General features: G+C 39.6%; 2 protein-coding genes across 7 annotated transcripts in view; one reads left to right on the forward strand and one right to left on the reverse strand.

Annotated features, from left to right (window-relative positions):
- The window catches only part of zip (myosin heavy chain 10), a 16,396-nt gene extending 15,402 nt beyond the window's left edge, over positions 1-994 (reverse strand). For all 6 annotated transcript variants that reach the window (XM_026817293.1, XM_018032191.2, XM_018032186.2 and 3 more), the window contains exon 1: positions 336-994. In XM_026817293.1, the coding sequence (XP_026673094.1) occupies positions 336-692 (357 nt within the window). In that variant the 5' untranslated portion in view covers positions 693-994. The remainder of the gene's footprint in view (positions 1-335) is intronic.
- Positions 995-2,066: 1,072 nt separating this feature from the next.
- Positions 2,067-13,930, forward strand: part of Eip63E (cyclin dependent kinase Eip63E) — a 47,707-nt gene continuing 35,843 nt past the window's right edge. The window contains exon 1 of the mRNA XM_026817296.1: positions 2,067-2,181. The gene's annotated coding sequence lies outside the window, so the exon portion shown is untranslated. The remainder of the gene's footprint in view (positions 2,182-13,930) is intronic.

A 13,930-nucleotide genomic window follows, 5' to 3' on the forward strand; every position in this document is an offset into this window, starting at 1 on the left:
TGAATGAAAATAGATGAACTACAAGAATATCATTGCGTCTATTCAAATAATTACAGTTTAAATCATTAATACATGCAATACATATTAATAGAGACAGCTAGAAATTAAATGTAACATCAGAAAATTAAGTTTGCACAGATTCTATAATCGACTTTGTTGTCATTGACCTTAGTCTGTTAAATTTGAAAAAATTACTAATAAGAAAAATATGTAGGATCAATCTTTGACGAATCATCTGGGCGGATAAAGAAACTCAGAAACATCTGGAGAATAATGATTGTAAGTTCCATTTGACAATGTTAGTAACGGAAAATGATAAAATCTGTCAAACTCACGTAAATGAGGCCGGAGTAGTATCTGTCTTTGAGGTTATGCAGTACGGAGGCTTCGTTTAAGCACGTTAACTCAGCCATATCTTCAACTTTGTCGAATTTGGGTGGATTCATCTTCTGAATATCATCTTTAGCGACAAGTACCCGTTTTCCAGTTTCAGCGATTTCCACCTCGACCTCGTCACCCCGTTCACCCTTTATCCCGGCCGCGACGAAACCCTGGGTTTCGTGCGGCACCCAAACCAACTTTTTCTGCGTCCATTCCGCCTGAGTCGCGGGATCATTGAAATTATTCCTATCGACGGACAGGAACCGTAATTCGGGATCCGAATGATCCACCCTCGAGTCAACGTCCGCCATTTTTGTTTTCGAGATCACTAGCTCCTCGAGCCGGCTTCAGGGACGAGCGATTCCAAGGACGATCCTTGAGAGACTGAGTTTTTCGTGACAAGGGCACACATGTAACTGTTCAACACTCGATTTCCCGTCGTTTTCGACCGTTCCGTTGCCCGGTGCTGATTAAAAGTTAATCCGATGTCCGGAGAGTATTCAAGATTCGTGGTTCGTTCTCCGTCGAGGCACCGTGTTCTTCTACCACCTTTAACGCTCTTCGAGATTGTTTTCTTTCTCGCACCTCGCGGCCATCTTCCTTGCTCCTTACATTCAGAACAATGGTGGGGACCAGTGTTCAAAGGTATGCACCGTAGCGGCGCTCGCGTCACCACATGACGCATTTCAATAGAAATTTCATTGGTCGAAAGGTTAGGGCATTGAACAAATTAACCAATTGAAAATGTTTCGCGGCGAACAAGGGCACTGTTGTTAAATTATAGCCAAGAAATTCTTACTATCATTTGTTTATATCGTGCTTTTAAGCAGTATACACGCTCCATGATTTTTCATTGCAACCGTCAGCTTATCATTAGAAGATTAAAACGTACTTAGAAGATACAAGCATGTACGTGCAGAAAGATTATTCCCCTTTTCGTCAATCATCCTGTGGTTAGTAAGCCTCCTTATTATTTCCAACATTATTGCCATGTTCAGTATGAATTGCGTTTTTATTGTATGTAACACCTGTACTGCACAAACGACGTACAAAGTGAACCAAATATTTGATCAAATCCTTTTGCTTTCTCTGTTGTTCTGCCAGCGAGATTCGAAGCGAATATAAACGATATTCGAATATTCGTGTTAGCGATTTAGTATAGAACAAAGTAATGTATTATGTTTCTCTTTGTTTCTCGATATTTTATACCATTAAAATACAATTGAAAAGCGAAATCAGGTTCAGATTCTTGAACAAACTATTTAAAAACCTAAATTTCGTACAAAAAACATTAGAAGATGTTCCTTATACCCATCATTTGCTTTAACCCGTTTTATAAACGAATACAGTGACCGAAAAATTAGGCATCTTATTACGTTTTTTGAATTCACTGGCAGCTGCCGGTTTAACGACCGTTTGATGATAAGTTTCATGAAAAGAGGACGCTCGAATCAGCTTTTATTTTTCGTGTCGATCTGTCGGGTGAACATCATGTCCATAAAGTGAAAGTTCTATTCGCATATTTTGCCTGTGATGTAGCAACTTTATTTTCCTGAATTAGAAATGTACATAAAAAACGTCCTATTCTATTTCAACAATTAAATATAATTATTCCTCGCATTTTAACAACACGGATTTATAATTCTACCGTCAGTCTATAATTGGTATTTGGTATCTGTTTCTAGAACTCGTCGAAAGATGCCGCTCCCTGTGACAGTTACGGTGAAGGCAGTGCATACTTTCGGACGTGAAGATTCTACGACACAAAATAAGTGTAACCGAGGAAAACAACTTGTCAAGGTAATTTCTTATAATATTTACATTAGAAATTAAGTTTATTTATTACAATGAAGAGATTTCTTGGCTACATTACGAAAAGAGACTGACAATGAGATTCCCGCACTCTTTCATTGTATACTTATTCATGTGCATGTTCTTTATGCATATTACCTTGAATAGAATTAGCTACTTGATAAATAACAGTACCTACTTAGCGATAGAAATTGTTTAACATGAATATTGCATGCAAAATTTACATGGCCAAGTTATTTCTGTACTTTTACCACTTTATTGAATAATTCTTATTGAGCAGTACATCTTGTTGATCTCATATGATTTGAAAATGATCGCTGTGTTTCGCTGCGAATATCGTATATCCTTGAGATATCTAATCGATCGTACTGTTAGAAAAACATTTTTAAAAAAGCACAAGTAAAAGAATTTCATGTCCTTCTGTCACGACACGGAAATCACGGTTCTAGCTGTCGCGTCAAGGTGAATCGGCGTTGCTACCCGATGCGTATATGAATCCTGAGGCGGATTTCAATCGTCAGCGATTGAAAAAAAATGCATACACGCATCTTTCTCGATTGCGATCAAGGTCTCGAAAAACCTTCGATCGATTCTCAGAGATACTTGACGTTCAACCATTTAAAATATTTCTTGGGTAATGAAATGAATAGATTCTATGATCCGATGCTACTAATAATAATTTTAAATGTTAATATGTGTTGCATATATTTGTGCAGTTTTATCTTCATGTGCTTGGCATTTAATACATTTATGTGCAAGTGGGTAAATGTATCTGCCACATTTAAATCTTAGTTACTGTGGTGATGATCACTTCTTCGCTTGAAAATTCAAATGGTGACTCAGTTTTTTAACATAAAGTGCTTGATAGATGCTCGTTTGGATTCGTTTGAATAATGTACCGTACGGTAAGTGCGAGATACATATTTTTACAATCGACCTAACGGGTAAAATGAAATATTCATTGCATTAGGAAGTAATATAGTATAAATTATTCTGAGAATAAACGTCCTATTCGGTTTTTCTCTATTTTATTATTTGCGCTGTGATGCATAAAACGAGGGATACAATTTCGTTGGAACTTTTCGATTCACCTCAGGCCACTTCCGTGGTCGTAGACGCAAATGTAAATGACATTTTCCTTAAATGATCACGCGAGAGACCATTCGTACTGTTTTGCACACACGGAACACGCGTGTACACGCACTCGGCGTGGCGGCGCGCCGCGTTTAAATTCAAACCGCTCAATGGTCAATAAAAGTTTATTCCTACATGCGTGGCAATGAAAATTTATCGCATGGCTGTGATATCATGCGAAACGAAACGCAGGTGCGCCGGATCGTAGCCGCGAATTCACTTGCGGTTTCTACAAAAACATAGAAAATACGTGCCCCTTTCACGCGCTAAATCGTGTTCCTCAGATCTTTTTCCCTGCGCGACCCAACGATATTTTCAACGTCATTACATCACCATTTACATTCCGGTGATCGTTATTCTTGAATTAATCGAGTACGTTTTCTATTTGATAAAATACTTCGAGAAATAAAATAAATGAATCTATAATATAATCTAATTTGCGTAGTGGAATATTGTTGACGTTATGATCTTTCAAGATTGGTAAATAGCACGGAGATAGGAATTAAGAGATTGTCTCCAATTACTGAAAATAATGATTTTACGCCGCGGAGCTTCCTCGAAAAGCTTCGAACGGAAATTACGCTTTGCAAGTACGTAGTGTTATCGTGTCCTGAGAAAAAATGACCACTGATAAGAACACACGTGTTCGAAAGACGAAACGATCGCTCCCTCGAGTTGTATTAATGCCACACAATCGAGGAATGTCGCCTCCGTGAGTGCACAAGTACCTAAAGCTCGCGAATACTTGAAAATCATTATATTCCGTATCGTTTCATAAATTCTCATCGCCTTTACGATGTTAATAACTGTACACCGTTCGATTAGTTGTTATTTTTATAGAGAAATCGAGAATTTAAATTGCTAGAGGCATTACGCGCATCTGACGTGGTTTCGCAGCCACTCCATTCGATTAAATCAGTTCTTGTGCATCGTCGTTTTGCTCAGCATTCGACTATTTGCAGTTTAATTATAGCGAGTAATAAAATCAAAAGATTAATGGTTTTAGTAATGGTTGCCTCGTGGATAATGTATAAAAATGAATTCTCGTTAAGATTCAACAATCTGTTAAATTCCCATAAAGAAAGGATGCAAAAGAAAAAGCGTGTTTTTCCTTGAGGCTAACCGAAGAGAATTTGCAATCCCAGAGCCATGTCGCATCAAGTACATTAGTACTTAATTATCCAAGCTTATCTTCCAAGCTTACACGATATTATCGTGACTTGATCATTTGATTTCTTTCTTGTCTAGACGTAATATCGAACCATCTGCACGGTGTTTTACCAGCCAAACGTATTTACGCGTACCATGCGACTTTTAAAAAATGTCGATTAAATGTTGATTATAGGGAATATTAAAGTAAAAGATGTGATAAGCAAAAATCGTGGATTTCTTAAAAAAGTATAAGCGCTTATCTATGACTTGTTTAACTTAATTACTGTGTTTGTTGTCAATATTAATTTCCTGTTTCGAATTATATTAAATAATAGTATTAATGACTGAAATTGAACCAGAACCTTGCATGATGAATTTAGAAAACTCTATCATTTAGAGAATGTTTGTTTCGTAACGTATAATGACGAAATCTGTACGTAATCAAAAGTACTTAGATTTGTTGGAAATGTAAGATAAACAGGTTACGATTATCAGTACAAAATGGGTACGAATTACACATACTGTTGCCTGATAGTGAACCATTCGAATCGTACTCAGTTATCAGTACAAGCATCAAAATACACATTAATTTCATTTTTATGATCCCAGCGATTGCGATCAATAACACCTGGGAGATCATCGACGAATACTGATCATTCCCGCTAAATAATACCCGCATGTGTTGATACGTGATATCGAAATTACTTGAGCGCACTATGTATTTATCTTGAAAGCCAACTTTTTTTCGAGTACGAACTCATTAACAAAATTTGTTAAATTCAACTAACGTCCATCTGAAACCACGATTATCCGCAGTTGTTGTGAAGCGCGTAAAATGGATTGAGATATCGCGTCGACCCAGTATGCAAATTCTAGTGACTGCGCCACAAATCTTATAAGCGCACTGTTATCGCACTTGTTAAACATGTGACAATCCTACAATAAATTAAATCGGTTGAATAGTTGCACCGAATGAGTATCGAAAATTGCTGGGATCCAGTAATAAATTTGATTAATTGCTTTATGTTTCCGACATGTTGAGACGCCAAGTATTACAAATTAGATAGCACTTTTGATACATAATATGATCTCTGAATAACCGCATTTCCAATAATAGTATCCCTTAATGAGTCTGTAATTAAATACGTCGATGGCTTATCGTCGTTGTTTTATAGATAATTTTGAAATTAATATGGAAACGATTAGCACGAGATTAGGTACAGCCACTGATTAAGAGTTACATAATACAAAATATATACAAGCGTGAAATCCCGATTTCGGCGTTTGCTCGATAGGTCGATTCTTCTTATCGCATTAACCACTTCCGTCCACGTGGTATCCTTCGCGCTACCTTAGTTACTCATTTAATTGGACGCATTTTTAGATACTTGATTGCGTTAGTAGTTGACACAATAAATATAAGGACGCGTGAATTTGCATAATGACCTCAGTTAAAGTCACGGTCGCGGCAGAGCAAATGTTGCAAATATCACGCGGAAAAGGTCAGACACGGGAGAGTCGCGAACAATTGTGTTGCATTTGCTCGACAATACCGTGGACAATGGGTGTAAAGGTAGAAAGCGAAGGCATTCACGATCCTGCTACCCGAATCGTTCTACCCACTTGGATAAACCGCTTACATCATAATCAGCCTCTCATTATGTACCTTCCCTATTACTCATTTTGCTTCTTACAATTTCGTGATGCATATTCATGAACGACCTTTTATGGCCAGCACCCGCGCGCTTCGTTTCCTCTTTCGCTTTCAAGGTTCAGAGACGACTCATGCTTTTCTGCTCAGAGATTGAAAGCTCAAACATTTTGCATAAAAAATGTACGGTGAATCTCAGCACTGATATAAATAATGCATTTTTCATTTCACGCGAATTTTACATTTGTCGGAGCTTATATTGTCAAAAATTGTCATACAGAATAAATTAACATTTATTGTTCTTTCAAGTATCGATTCATACAAGAATGATTGCAATTTAGCGAGTCAAAATTAACACATAATAGGAATAATAAATGTTACTTTGTCCTGTGCGACAATTTTTGATTCAACCTGTATGAACGCAAGTCGGGAAAAGCGGAGATTGTAAAAAAAGGCCCGGTGGCGTTCGACACTGGATCGCAATTACGGCAAATGCAAATTATCGTGCGTTCGCCCGGCACGAACTGGTTCAACGTGTCATTATTGTTTATTAGCGCGAACGCCTGCTGTTTTTATCACGCGCGAGATGCAACGTCGTCGTACGTACACATCGAGAGTAACCGCGAGGCCGTATAATGCGCGTCTACTCGAAACGATAATCCCACGCTCTCGGCCGAGTATGGTTTCCTTCCAACCGATAACGAGGAAAAATTGTTTGCCACTTTTGACGTGGCGAACGGGGTTCGCCTAACACCTGTGTGAGAACGCCAGCGAAATTTGAACTGAAAATGTACACGCCTCCCTAACGTTGCCACGATTCTGCCATTTCTGAACGATTGGCAAAAATTATGCTTGTAGATATCGAGTAAGGATTCTTAAACAACAAAATAGGACAAGGATTTATTGGATTTTTAGCATTGAAACTGTATATTTGGTTTATCTGTTAGTTTATTACAGATTATGTAATGTAATTGACTTACGATTAGAATTAGTAGTGAAATGAGAATAACTTGAGGAGACAGTCACGTTGTCAATCATGAATTTCGCTGGAGGTTCTCACGGTGGCATCGCAGCTCGTTCATCGTCTACGAAGTTTTCCCCGGCGGCGCTCGGTGCAATCGGATCGAGAGAAACGCGAGACCGAAAGTCAACAACAGCTTGTAATCGCGCGAATTAACGCGCTTGAGTGTTGGCTGAATGTGACACGCGTATGTCTATTCTTAAGAACCCTCATTGATATGCAAACTCAGCCACTGCGTGGCGCGCGCTAGATAAGGCTTATCACAGCGGTCTACCTACACACGCGAGCTGCACCGTTCGAGCAGCCTCGTCCGATTACGTTAATTAAGTATCGTGACCGCTGGAAAGGAAAGTCCCTTAAGCCGACGACTCGGCCCAGAGTCCGTAAGAAAATTGGAAAGTCTTTTTATCAGCTCAATGTACCTACGCGTCACCAGACGTTTTAACTTAACGGAAGAATTTCCCAAGTTGCAATTGATCCGTGGGCTGTAATATTCAGGTATCGTTTCGCGAACAAAGGGGAACGGAAATAGAGAATCATAATCCACGTTTTATTTTTATTACCTTAACGGCACTTTCTCGTCACGGTTGTCGTTCCTAGAGCGACAGCAGCGATATTCTATTCTCGTTAGAGATACGAATTTGAACAAATCGCGTAATTAATTAACTGCGAGCGCTTTAATATTTATGAACGGCGCGCGTGGAAACGAGGCGACGCGAAATCAAACGGGAAGCCGGGTTGCGGTTCTCGAGACGTTCCGGCTCGTAAAGCGGCGGAAGAAACAGAGAATTTGTTTGATTTCTTCGCTCGGCGACCGGCAACAGGAAAGGGAATGCAGTGCACGTGTGCCTTGAACAGGGGAAATTTGCAAAGATGATTAGCCGTCGTCGTATTTTCAAGCACTTGCGCGCCACTGGTTACGCAATGAGTAGAGTCGTGATTGAGATTTTAAGAAACTAGGAACAAAAATCAGTTATATTATATTATACATATTCAATTATATATGTTTTTACATATACATAATTATATGTATAATATAAAAAGATTTGTTCGGTTATATGTACGTACATTTATGTCATGCGCATTTGTTTTCATAATTATCGCAGAAAGTGACTTAGTTTATTAAAAATCGATGACACCGATCAAAGTTGGAATAACACCGGATGTTTTCAAGAACGTCTTGGAAATGCAACAACTATTGACCTGCAAACAAGTCGACAATGGCATTTTTACAAACTGATATCGATGCCTTGAATAGCAGCCTGTCGTTCATGTTCTGGATTATAGTTGCGCAACTTTAATTTAGCTGATCGAATCGTTCTTAGAAGGAAACTTTCAATTTTCAGTAATGCGATAGGTATGTAAGAAGTTTATCTGAAAAACGAATTATCATATTGATGGTTTTCAAAATTATTATAATTTCTTGTTTACCCTGCGATCTTGAATATCGTCTGATTACTTAATCCATCAGGAAATAACGTAGAATGAGCAATTTTCAAGAATGAAATAAGTAAATTATACGCTTTTTAAAATAAAAGGAATAGGCGTAGCAATAATATGACAGGTGGAAACCGATAACCGGTGAAAGAGATATAATTTCTAAAGCAAACAATCTTTAAATTATAACATTCTGGTTTTAATACGAGCCTGTAATCATCGTGTGTAATATCTTTATTGGGAAGAACCTTAATTATATTAAACAAAGAGAAAACGTACGCTAGGACATGTTATTATGTATACCCGCTAACGAAAGTTAAGAAGCAAAGCAGTTACCCAGAAAGTAACACGTGTACCTCGAAGCTGATTATGAGAAGAGCCGATACGAATATTAAACATTCGTCGCGTCTTAATTTAATCGGTGAGGATGATTAATGAGTAATTTTTCACTCGATTAAATTATTACGTGTTCAAAGATTAATTTCAGATCGCATGAAGTTTATCCTTTCTATCAAATTAAACCATTACCTACGTTCAATCGATTTGATTTCTTCATTCATTCAATCTCGAGTAAACTCGCTCTGCTAAATTCGTAAACTTGAGCAAGTGAAAAAGTTTCGGAGAGAAGCAGTAGGGGGGAAAAACAGAGATCCAGTCGAATTGGATGCATGACCTTTTCGTTGCTCCGTGGGAGATAAGGACACGAGGAATGCACTCGGTCGATTTGTGTCCCGGGCGGAAGGGGAGCTGAGCCTTAGTAGGTGCGGCCCTGACTGTCGGCTCTCTCAGCGAGCGAGTGCAGGTGCGCGGCCGCCAGTCTGTCGCCAGGGCCCCCTCCAGTGGACCCTTCTTCGGTCCCACTGCTCTCCTTGCCCCCGGTGGAGGGACCCAGAGATCGCGGACCCCTCCGACTGCCCCCCCGCCGTCGCTGCTCTCCAACCGAGGGAAGAACGGACCCCGCGGCACCTTCTCTCTCTCTCTCTTTTTTCATCGTGGCCCCGTTCGCCTCGTTCCTCGTTCATCGCTCGCAACAGGTAGCATGCATATAACAGCCGTCTGTGACGCGAAACTGCTCACGCCTATCGTGAGATTTAATTTTTTAATGAAAATGTATTATATTTAGTGACTTTTCGTTCTCCGACTATCGCAGTTGTTCCGCGCGGAATGCCCAGTTTAGGTCGCTGGGAATTAGCTTCAGGTGAATTCTCGGGCTTTTGCTGGATTTACCGGGGAAAGTTGCCACGTTTCAGTGGTAATGGGAATGACAATCTTAGTACAGCTGTTTTAATAGAACACACTGATTTTAGCTACCGGCCATAAATATTGTACAATGTTTCATGATTGATATAACACAGAATTATACAGTACAGAATTATATCAAACCAAAATTCATGCTCCAAGTCTTTATGATACAATCTACAATTAAAAGATAGTATTAAATGGTACTTTAAATGGCTTTAGCCTGTATAACTAATTTGCTGATAATGAGCAGAAAAATTCCTGCCTGAATACACGTGTTTCAAATCATTACACAGAGACGCAATGTCCATATATCAAATACTATGTAGAACAAATGTAACTCCTCGGCAATCTCGTTATCAACGTGTAACGAGGTTGGAGCGAGTAATAACAGTTCCAACAGGTGGTGGAGGTTCGGTTAAAACTGCGGCTAAATCTGAAAGATTAATGGCGCGCGCTGACGACGATAAATCGACGAGAACTCGTAAAGGTACGACGTTCGAAGATGTTGGGTGGCCATGTGGGAAGGCATACCGAGTGCCAGGACACGTCTGAACTCGTCATGACCCGTGCGTGAGCAGAAGAAAAGGAACGCAAAGAAAATACTGGATTCTCCTACGCCTGAAAGCGGCCCGAGTTTCGGTTCCACTATACAAAATTCCTCCGCAGCTTAAGTCGCTACCTTACTTGATTCTTCTCAAACAGCGGACTGTAGTAGTATCACATGCTTGATTCAAATAATTTATCGATTATTCTTACACGTTCGTTTTTTCCCAAGTCTATTAAACGGTGGAATATTCCGCGAAGCGATACAAGCCTTGGCTTTAGCCAAATGATGCAAATGAGTTAAACATTGCATTATAACTGAAGATTCGTAAGAAGAATGAGGAGCTGTAAAGTTCTCATTATTTAAAGTTCAGAGACAAACGACGTTTCACATGCACGAATCTAATATTACTTAACTCTCGTTTGAGAAAAGAAATAAAGCACGTGGTTACACATGTAGTCGAGAAATATCGTTTAGAACAAAAAAGTGGTTCGTATTGTGTACCACATCTCCACTTAATTGCTTGTAGCATGTTTTCGTGCACATTCTGTTCCTCGCGTATCGAATCGATAATTTTCGCGTGTTTTTTTTCTCGTCGTGCTACTTCGAGTAGACACGAAACAGGATGTCCTTCGTGAGCGCAACACGAACCACGTGCTGAAAATCACCGAACGCGAACCTCTATTCCCTTTTCTTCACGGTTTCTGGCACAAGGAACCTGGCAGGTGTTCTTTCGCTAAAACGTCCTACCTAAGATTTCCTTTCCGACCGAACGGTAATCTGTTCACCGTGCTACTCAAGCGTGCTATCAAAACAAAGTGGATCGCGTAAATTGGTTTTGAACGAAGGCAATGAAAATAACGTTGATTGCCACACTAACAGCAAGTTATTCGGGCGAATTTTCCGTTCTGTGATTGCTGATGAACCAGTGATTGCCTTGAAGACAGTACGTGACTGAACTCTGGCTTTTGTTGTCGGTTGTTCATTTCGGTGAAACGGTTCGTCCTTCGAGGAGGTCTGTCAGAAGAAAGAGACGCCTCGTATTGTCAGAAACAAAGCAGGTATCCATGGCATGACGAAAAGATATCGGTTGATCTCCGACAGCTGGTCATGATGGCATTGTCTTGCCAAAACAAACGAGCCGTGGAAAGTCCGGTGAAAATAGCCCTGTTTATGGAGGTCTACGGACGATCTTGTCCTCGTTCAATTGCCTAATACCTCCGACTTTCGACTATCGAGGGACCACGCCGCGAAGATCATATATTAGAGAAAAACGAACTCGAGAACATATTGCAGTCATCTTTACGACAGACGTTCGAACACATGGTTTTCCCAAACGACGAGGGATGTTCCCAAAAGCTTGCAATATGCACACGTGTGGTACCAGAAAGCAGGAAAAGCAAATTGGGGTCTTCTAATCTTTAAGGCAGTTTGGGAAATAACAAAGACTAGGGAACGGAAGAAATATAGCAGTATGTACTAAAATTACCTGAAATGTACCCTAAGAAACTAAATGTAATACAGATGGTGTTCAAAAGATTGGCACTTGAAAATCCTGGGGTTCTAACTAAGTTTCAAACGGTGATTTTATTGCGACCTTTCGTTCGAGTGTACCGGGAACGAAGCTGGTTTCGGGTAGAGCGTCGAGGTCGTCAACAGAAAATCCGTAGTATTCCGCCCAGGTGTCTTGCGAATTGTCTGTACGGGTTAACGGGGGCCACGGCTTTCCTATTTGTAATTAATGAAACGCTTTAAAAGACACCTGTGCGACCATCTCTGCCGCACAGGTGGCAGGCTGGTTATACGGCGATAAAGCCGGGCTTTGTACAGGTGCGCGGCGCAGGTAGGTACGCCAGCACTCTGAATCGGGAACTGGCACCGCACCGGTGCGGTGAAACCCCGTCGCAAGCGGCAACGATGACCGTTTTGGTGATTACGCTCCATCCACGGTCGAGACTTTATCGCTCGTTAAAGATTATACGGACTCGCCACCGTGCGACCAGACACCTGAAAAAGACGAATTCGCTGGAAACGAACTCTTTATTCTTACCAGGCTACAGATTTTTAAATAGGAAATTGAGATATGCGGAAGCATAAAAAATGAACAGGGTATACAAAAGAATTTCCTCCTCGATCTAAACTGATATACTGACGATTACGAAAGGTTTATTTCACATAAGAACTCATTATCTGATCTTTACTATCATCATCTATTGTCGCGATTTTCTTTCTGTTCAACTTACACTCTCAACCATATCTTCATAGTTTAAACTACGCATTACTGTCCCTAGTTCTTTTTATCAATATAGATATACTAGAGAAGAACGTTTATAAATGAAAGCAAGAAGAATTGTTTTACACAATGAATTATGAGCATTGGAAATTGAAGCATTGTCTTCATTTACTGTTATTTTATTGCATGTTTATGTATTCGATTTAACTTAACAGCTTTTCGTCAGGCGAATCGAATTAACCGAAAAGAAATTCGCTGAAATCGAAGTGAAATTATTTCAAGGAAAGGATGGTGGGATCGTTTAAGGGAATCTCGACAGAGTCAGGTTCGACTGGATCGTGTCGCGTATTCCCTATCGATCTATCACGAGTTTTAGGTGGCAATTTGCGTTGGGCAATAAAGGGATCTATATAAACGTAACGGTAAACTCGAGAATCTCCAGGTGTTAGACCTTCGGTAACACCTGGACGAGCACTCGAATTTTCTCAAGGGACCCCTGTAAGTTCAAGGTTTCCAGGACCCCACCGAGCGCAGATGTACTATAGATCAGAAATGTACCCCTAGATTCGCGCGGTAAGGATGTCGCGAGAACATCTGCAACGATTATCTAGAATCCACGCGCACGTGCACCTTCGTTCGAGTCTTATAATTATGTTTCCAGCTACTTATTGCTTATAAGGAAATAATATTAGTAGCCAGCGGAGACTGTCTTAATTAGAAGTTTACAGTAAATCATTCAATAAATCTTATAGTCGTAATCACGTAATAAATCATGTAACAAATCGTACAAGAAATCATGCATAGCTCCAATGGAATTGTTCTTTGAATGATAGCATAAAAACAATTGGCACGTAATAAAATCAAAACCTGTTGTGATAATAATCCACTGATTAGAATACTTCGGATTTTGCAAAGGTTTTTATTGGTCAAAATAAGAGAAAAATATAAATTGCAAACTATGATTGCATATGCATGATTTTAAACAGATTACATATCCAGATAAATCTAAAGCATTAAGGATGTATTGGCTATACAGTCAATCCCAAAAGTTTATGTACCTTAGAAAAACGCATTTCCTATAATTAAAAAGAAATCAGACGTCGGAAGAATAGTGCTAATAATAAATAGCTACGTGCTAAAAAGTATAGGAGGAAATATCCAATTAAATATTGACGATAGCGAAAAGTTTATTATACAGTAATTGTAGGCACTGATGTCCTCTACAAGAAAGATTCTATGTATTTTTCTTCTAACTTGAATATTTAACAAGTTACGTATGATTATTTGGCATTTTATTGATGTTGACAAAATCCGACCATCCCA

Source organism: Ceratina calcarata, unplaced genomic scaffold (assembly GCF_001652005.2).
Source record: "Ceratina calcarata isolate Rehan_Ccalc_2016 unplaced genomic scaffold, ASM165200v1 scaffold569.2, whole genome shotgun sequence".
Lineage (NCBI taxonomy): Eukaryota > Metazoa > Arthropoda > Insecta > Hymenoptera > Apidae > Ceratina > Ceratina calcarata.